Source organism: Amphimedon queenslandica, unplaced genomic scaffold (assembly GCF_000090795.2).
Source record: "Amphimedon queenslandica unplaced genomic scaffold, v1.1 AMPQUscaffold_13478, whole genome shotgun sequence".
Taxonomy (NCBI): Eukaryota; Metazoa; Porifera; class Demospongiae; order Haplosclerida; family Niphatidae; genus Amphimedon; species Amphimedon queenslandica.
Window position 1 is genome coordinate 20,791 of NW_003546286.1, and position 7,652 is coordinate 28,442.

General features: G+C 39.2%; 4 protein-coding genes across 4 annotated transcripts in view; 3 read left to right on the forward strand and 1 right to left on the reverse strand.

The window, feature by feature from the left end:
• The first annotated feature begins 194 nt into the window (after positions 1 to 194).
• LOC100633336 (calmodulin-like protein 12) lies at positions 195 to 3,344 on the forward strand. The gene is given in 7 exon segments (XM_019994309.1): positions 195 to 306; positions 364 to 784; positions 1,561 to 1,947; positions 2,171 to 2,195; positions 2,674 to 2,689; positions 2,732 to 3,161; positions 3,213 to 3,344. Coding segments are annotated over 7 exon segments (1,365 nt in total). The 5' UTR covers positions 195 to 303; the 3' UTR covers positions 3,296 to 3,344.
• A 219-nt stretch (positions 3,345 to 3,563) lies between these two features.
• Positions 3,564 to 4,107, forward strand: LOC105312046 (calmodulin-like). Its single transcript, XM_011404375.2, has 3 exons — positions 3,564 to 3,674; positions 3,722 to 3,926; positions 3,981 to 4,107. Exons 1-3 carry the CDS (start codon positions 3,630 to 3,632, stop codon positions 4,007 to 4,009), a joined length of 279 nt encoding a protein of 92 aa, XP_011402677.1. The 5' UTR covers positions 3,564 to 3,629; the 3' UTR covers positions 4,010 to 4,107.
• LOC100642050 (uncharacterized protein C2orf61-like) lies at positions 4,052 to 5,586 on the reverse strand. The gene is made up of 6 exons (XM_019994269.1): positions 5,352 to 5,586; positions 5,040 to 5,297; positions 4,881 to 4,957; positions 4,619 to 4,679; positions 4,403 to 4,516; positions 4,052 to 4,311 (listed from the first exon to the last, which is right to left on the reverse strand). The coding sequence occupies exons 1-6, from the start codon at positions 5,556 to 5,558 to the stop codon at positions 4,201 to 4,203; spliced, it is 828 nt and encodes a 275-aa protein (XP_019849828.1). The 5' UTR covers positions 5,559 to 5,586; the 3' UTR covers positions 4,052 to 4,200.
• A 78-nt stretch (positions 5,587 to 5,664) lies between these two features.
• LOC100633464 (uncharacterized) overlaps positions 5,665 to 7,652 on the forward strand; it is a 5,098-nt gene continuing 3,110 nt past the window's right edge. The window contains exons 1-8 of the mRNA XM_019994310.1: positions 5,665 to 5,792; positions 5,840 to 5,927; positions 6,032 to 6,121; positions 6,482 to 6,628; positions 6,841 to 6,940; positions 7,088 to 7,182; positions 7,238 to 7,288; positions 7,582 to 7,633. Of these exons, the coding sequence (XP_019849869.1) occupies positions 5,665 to 5,792; positions 5,840 to 5,927; positions 6,032 to 6,121; positions 6,482 to 6,628; positions 6,841 to 6,940; positions 7,088 to 7,182; positions 7,238 to 7,288; positions 7,582 to 7,633 (751 nt within the window). The remainder of the gene's footprint in view (positions 5,793 to 5,839; positions 5,928 to 6,031; positions 6,122 to 6,481; positions 6,629 to 6,840; positions 6,941 to 7,087; positions 7,183 to 7,237; positions 7,289 to 7,581; positions 7,634 to 7,652) is intronic.

Genomic DNA, 7,652 nt, shown 5'->3' on the forward strand with positions numbered 1-7,652 from the left:
GCCATTGTGCACATTTCTAATTGGCGCACACGTGTGTAATCAATTCTGGGGAGGATCAGGATCAGAAGTGATCTAGGAGGAAGTTGCTAAGTGGATTCATCTGTTGTTATGCCAACGACTCTGGAATGCCAGCTGGTTTAGAAATTGGCCAATCAGAGCCGGCCCTGCTTGCCTTGCAAATGCAACAGTCAGGGTGGGTGTGTGCAATATAACCAGCCCGCCAAGGAATTAAATTATCCACAGATCCTCTTCGTGTAGCCCCTTGAACCAAATCAATTCCAAGCACTCACTCATTCAAAAGAAATGGTAAGACCAGTAAAATAAATTATACTTGCTAGAGCATTTGACAAAAATATTTTTCAGGCTGCTGATCAACTCACTGAAGAGCAAATAGCTGAATTCAAGGAAGCTTTCTCTCTCTTTGACAAAGATGGTGATGGAACCATCACTACAAAGGAGCTTGGTACAGTCATGAGGTCACTTGGTCAGAATCCAACAGAGGCTGAGCTACAAGACATGATCAACGAAGTGGATGCTGATGGCAATGGTACCATTGACTTCCCTGAGTTCCTTACCATGATGGCCCGAAAGATGAAGGACACTGATTCTGAGGAAGAGATCAGAGAGGCTTTCCGTGTCTTTGACAAAGACGGTAATGGTTTCATTTCTGCTGCAGAACTCCGCCACGTGATGACAAATCTGGGAGAGAAATTGACTGATGAGGAGGTGGATGAGATGATACGTGAGGCAGACATTGATGGAGATGGTCAAGTCAATTATGATGGTAAGATACAACCCTATTTTAGAGAAATACAATTGCATGCTCCTGTACAACTGATAATTTAATATTTTTTATTCCATAGAATTTGTCAAGATGATGACCAGCAAGTAAAAACTGTCACAGCAGCAACTCACACATAATTAATATTTGATGTGACATTATGCCAAGATACCAATTAATGTATTCCATGCTTTATTTTCATCCTTGATTTGATGAGATAGTCTAGTGTTGTTTAAAGAATTTTTTTTATTAATTTTGAAGTGGTACGGTTCAATAGTTATTGGGGTGGTACTGAATGTTGAGGTATACATAATGTGTAGTAGTGTTTGCAATTGATTTCATCCATGATCAATTTGTGAATTAGCATAATTTATTTATATTTAATGATTTTGTAACTACTTTCATAGCCCATTGCCTAATTGACGAATTAGCACTGTGGCTGTATATTTTTCACTAATCATTTGAAGCTAGTCTAGTTATTAATGTTTATTAACTATCTGTGTCTGGCTCATATCCAATTATCATGACTAACTACTGTTGGAATGGACCAGTTACAAAGATTGCTGCATGATCTCTAAATGCAGCACTGACACTTGTAGCTCTACATAAGTAGCCCTGTACCTGTTATTACCTGGCAAAGCTCAGTAAAGGATTCTATTCTAGACTAGTAATCTTTTGGTGGGTAGGAAAAGATGTCTACTGCAGTAAGAACATATAAATCTTTTTTGAGCTTCTTTTCTGATAGAAAAGTCCAGATCAATTCACTGAAGAGCAAGTAGCTGAATTTAAGGAAGCTTTCTCTCTCTTTGACAAAGATGGTGATGGAGCTATCACCACAAAGGAGCTTGGGACTGTCATGAGGTCACTTGGCCAGAAACCAACAGAGGCTGAGCTGAAGGACATACTCAATGAAATTGACATTGATGGTAACGGTACCATCGACTTCCCTGAGTTCCTTACCATGATGGCTCAAAGATCAAACAGTGACACTAGAGATGAGATCAAAGAGGCTTTCCGTGTCTTTGACAAAGATGGCAATGGTTTTATTTCTAGCGAAGAGCTTCGTCAAGTGATGACAAATCTGGGAGAGAACTTGACCGATGAGGAGGTGGATGATATGATACGTGAAGCAGATCTTGATGGAGATGGTCAAGTCAACTATGAAGGTAATAATATATTTTGGCCAATAGCCAGGGTCACAAGAGAGGGGGTGGCAATAAAAGGGAGTGAAAACTGACAAGTAGGATTAAATATCAGTTGATATCACAAATACAAAGAGACTGCCAACTCAAAAGGGAAGTGTCATGTCACCCCAAATTAATAATCTCCCTGGCTATGGTTCTGAGATTGTTTGAATTATAAATCATGAAATTTTTCATTTCTTTACAGAGTTTGTCAAGATGATGACCAATAAGTGATAGCAAAGAGATTTTTTAAATAATGTGTTTTGTTATTTTATTAGTAAACTCATGTTATTGTATAGCTCATCAAAATTGTTGTAATGACAAAGTCAGTAATTTCGCTTTCATTTATATAACTATTAATTTTGGTTTCATTCTACGTCCCTACATCTATTCTGCGGCATATTATAGGCTGGGGAGTGGTCTGGCTAGCTAGACTAGGATATTTATTACTGTTCGAACTATTTAGAAGCCATACAACAGTGTGAAGTGTAAACATTCATCAGGATGTAGATCACTCTTGACCAATCAAAGCAGCTCGATGTGCTAAATGTAGCAGTTTAGATTGCATGAACGATAACAACCAGTCTACTGGAGGATGTGACCAATCAGAATAAGTCTTGCATCTATCCCAAATGCAACACTTGGGAATACACTCTGATATAATAGCTAGCAGATAGCTTGAGCTACTCAGTGTATCCACATTTGAAGGAAGATGTCTGCTGCAGTAAGATCAACTCCTAAGTGATCATTAATTTATCTTTTCTAGGTACAGGGTGTATCTGAGAAACTTAGTGAAGAGCAAGTAGCTGAATTTAAGGAAGCTTTCTCTCTCTTCGACAAAGATGGTGATGGAACCATCACTACAAAGGAGCTTGGAGTTGTCATGAGGTCACTTGGTCAGAATCCAACAGAGGCTGAGCTACAAGACATGATCAATGAAGTTGACATTGACGGTAATGGTACCATCGACTTCCCTGAGTTCCTTACCATGATGGCTCGGAAATCAAAAGGCGGTGACTCGGAAGAAGAGATAAAGGAAGCATTCCGAGTCTTTGACAAAGATGGTAATGGCTTCATTTCTAGTGAAGAACTTCGTCAAGTGATGGTGAACCTAGGGGAAGACCTCTCGAAAGAGGAGATTGATGAGATGATACGTGAAGCAGATATTGACGGAGACGGTCAAGTCAACTATGAAGGTAATCTTGGTGATTGAATTGTTGATGTATTGTTATGATTCATTTGAATAGAATTTGTAAAGATGATGAGTCATTGATGTCAAAGACTGGCTTATCATAGTTGTTTTAAAAACTGTAGTAATGTGTTCGTTTGAAAATTCTATAGCTGCTACTATCTAAAAAAGTTTTCTATTTTATAAATTATTTTTACTGCGACAAAGTATTATGAAAGCACGGTTGGCGATGATAAAGGTTGTGTACTAATTGGCACTGCCAATGCAAAAAGGAAGGAAAACTATAAAGAATGAATATTATAGTAATGTTTTTCATAGTTTGTTTTTGTTATTTATGATCCAAGACTTATAATAAATATGTACAACAGTCATCATTCATAGTTCCAAGAGCTTACTCCATACTAGTGGATCTAATCTTAATTAAAATTAATTTGGCCCTTCCCCATTATTTTACTCCTTTGTGGTCATCTTGAGAATGAACCTTCTATGTTGTTTTGAAGATACCACTGTTGACTCGATGGTAAGAATTATTTGTTTATTTGTAAGATTCAGTTTCCTCCTTCTTAGTCCTCGCAACAACAGTCCTCGGCAAAAAAGCCAGAACTCCCTGAAGGTGCCTTGGAAATCTGTCGCAAGTTTGATAAGGACGGGAATGGGTATCTTAGCAAGAGTGAGATAAAGGAAGCAGTCGGAAACTCTTTAACTAAGAAGGAGCTGGACGATCTGATGGAAAGGGCAGATTCTAATCATGATGGGAAAGTGGATTATGAAGGTGAGCAGGTGTTGCTGTGCATTCCACACCTTTTATTATGTATCATCTTCACAGAGTTTTTTAAAACTGCCTTTGCCAAGTGATGCGGAGTTTCCAAAGACTGTATCTTTAATTTTAAACTCATACAATGGTCTAATGTTATTTTGTCTATACTTTTACAAAAAAAAACAAGTTAATTAAATAGAATCAGTTAGGACAAAATATATACATGTAGGGACCTATGTTACGTTATTGTACGTAATCAGAAATGTACAATCGACTCATTGTAATTATGTCACATGGCAATGACTCCTTTCTTCTTGAGATGATGTGAAATAGCTGGAAGCGGTTTAGGCGCCCCAAAAGCAGACGTGCTTATGTTGTATGTCCCAGGCCCTGGAACCCTCTGTAACATCAATGGAAATTATATTAACAAAGAGGTGGTAATGAAAAAGCTTATCAATACAGTTAATAGTGTAAAGTAAACTATGACTAACGGAATTTCTCTCATTGAACCTTGGGACCTTTGATACAAACACTGAGTTGACTGTTGCTGATGACGGCCTTGTAGTGTTTTTGTCATCGTATTGCCCTGGACTTGGTCCTGAAACCTACATCACATGACAGTAAGAGTACTTTACTCTTGATAATGGTCATTTGTAAATGTAACCATGCATGCATGCAGTATTATTAAGATGTACACTAGTACTCACTACTCTGAATTGGTGGTTGCTTTCAATAATCCTGTCCACGTGAGACTTGAATGTGCTTTGTCTAGAAGTGAATGAATGATGACATGGAGTAGGATGAGTATATAGTAGTGCTTTGCTTTACTATGCTTTACTATAGCATTTGTATTGGGTTCAGTCAATTAATTATGGCCTATGATAAGTGTTTGCTGTGTAAAATAAAAGGCTTCGTGGTTTAAACCCATTCATTGCTTTGATTTTTGAGGAGAAATAGTTGTAGCCTTACTTCATGTTCCTGTCTTTCTCAAATTGGCTTGTCTCAGTCTGCCTCAAGTCATACCAAACTGGGCTTGTATTTAGATCCTGGAGAAAAGCAAAACCACAAATTAATGCACAAATTAATGCATTCCTCTCTTATTCTCAACTCCTTTACTATCATAGCTACCTTATCTCCATACCCATGACCTATCTTTGGGCCAGCGTCTCTGTTTGCTGCTTGAAAGTTGTATGTTGCAGAGCGATGCATTAGATCATGCAAGAAGTCAGGATGGTCATAAGCTCCTGGTAGCAGGACCTCTCCGGAGCTGTAGAACCGAGCACTGGTTGGTCTCCTCCCCACTGCTCTGAAACCATAAGTCTTTGTTTGGCTTTGAAGCTCTTCAGTAAAAGATTTGTGTTGATAGCTTCCAGGGACGGGTGTCTCCTATTGTTAAGAGAGATATAAAAGTATTGCAATAGTGACCAGAGGATGCTGCACCTTAACAAACCCCCTCCACCATTCCCTGTCTGTTTCTGGGGCATCAAATTTTGGTGTGTCCTCGTCAGATCCTCTTGAAGTGTATGCACTGTACGGGCGGCGAGGTCTTGAAGCCGTAAAAGGTCGGATTGAAGAGCTTCTGGGCCTCGGAACGGCACTTGCTGTCTTTCTAAACCTTGCAGTTTTGTTCAGCTCAGGACTAGCCATTGCTATAATTGCAAAGTGGCAATTGCAGCGAGCTCCACCTAAAATAGGCGGGGCTGATGCGTGGGTGGTGTAAACCTTGTAAGGCGTGGTTTGACAAAAAATAAAAATGGCCTCCATGATGATGGATTCCTCTGAGAGAGCAGAGGCAACTGAGGGAAGAGACGGTGGCCCTCTTCCTATGAAGTTCTTTTCCACATGGGAAGTAAGGAAAGTTCCGCCTAACTGCGTATCCAGGTAAGCACGGGCTACTCTGGTTGGGTAGTAATTGAGTGTTTAAACAGATCATGCTCTCTGACTATCACGAGATTACAAATATTGCAAGAGATAGAGCCAGGGCTACAGTCTGTCGTCGTGTCTGTGTCTATGAAGGTATTCTTCTCAAGATAGATACATAGCATAAACTCTCAGTTTCATTTACTGATTGGTGTTAATTTTTGTGACTCGTGAGATTTGATGTTTTTTTTTTGTTACAGACTCCTCATCGCTCGCTGCGTTCCAATGAACTGGAAGTACCAGCCAATGGTGTCATGAACATACCACAGAACCTCACCTTCTCCTTAGAGGTACATGTACATGTATTAGTGCAACATTAATGTGAAGACAAACCACCCACACATATTACCTTTTATGGAGGATCATTTTGACCATAATATTATAGTCATGATTACTGCCAAAAGTTAATCATAAATAAACCAGGGAGCTAAAATTGATTTCTTTCTCACTGACATATTTACATATCACCATCCAAGCATACAGTACATGTACATGTCCATTCATGCATGTACATTGTGCATGTATGTCTTTACCTGTCCTGTTATAATTATTTTGTTATTTTTTGCTATCAGTTTATTGTTTTATCACTTCATGCAGTGTATATACATGTGTCCATAAGAATAATATTTACTGTTATTATCTCTTCTTAGTATCCTCATTTTCTCAAGAGGGGAGGTAATGATCTTCAGATTCGACTCCAGCGTAAGAAACGTTATCGTAACAGAACCATAAGGGGATACAAGACACTCGCAAGAGGAGAAGTGAACATGTCACTTGTTCTCCAGAAGAGCTTTCAAGTAAGAGGAGAGAGAGAGAGAGAGAGAGAGAGAGACGTGGGAGCAGCAATGATTAAAGTATAATTATTGTTAGTAAATGTATTCACAATTACACGTAATGTCACACACACCACATACTTAGGGAGGAAGGGAGAAAGTACACACATACATGTACTAATTAGTGGCGTAGTAAATACGTTAGTGTATTTTTATTTTATTTTTATTATTTTTAGGGCGTAGTGAAATTGTTTTCAGAGAAGAATCCAGAGCCTTTAGCAATGGTAACTGTTAGTTCATTAACCAGTACACCAGCTGACCATCAAACTGAAGGAGGTACTGAATAGATAATGATGATATGTACATGTATGTCCTCTCTCTCTCCCTCTCCCCCTCTTTCCCCCCCCCTCTCTCTCTCTCCCTCTCCCTCTCTCTCTCTCTCTCTCCCCCTCTTTCCCCCCCCCTCTCTCTCTCTTTTGTTAGTTTCAAGTGAAGAAGAAGAGGATGAGTTGGTATTCTCTGATGAGTTAGCAGAGAGAGGAGGATCAGACAGTGACAGCATTGAGAACATGGATCCTGTGAGTCCATTAAAGAGCCTCTTACACTGATGTATGTGTGTTCTTTGTGCTTTAGTCTCACTATGAGGAGGCATCATCAGTTGCCCTGCCAAAGATAAGCCTCAAGGTAATATAAAGTGGTACACTACATACATGTACATGTATACAGTGTAAAGCTATTGTAGCTCATTCTCCCATTAATTGAAGATGTGTCTTCTTATTATTATAATGAAGCCATTGATGAGTATAGTATTAGCGGGTTCAGTGTCAATGAGCCATGCATGTCTTTAATGGAAGTTGTTAAATTGCTCGAGTAGCCTAATTACATCATTTTCTATAGTAATATAATACATTATCAATCCAGTGTGTGTGTGTGTGTGTGTGTGTGTGTGTGTAACTCTGTGTGTGTTTTGCTTACAGCAACCTTCTTCTGTCCTGCGTCTCCTGAAACTGAGGACAACTGGTAGTCGTGGTAACCGACATGTACCTGT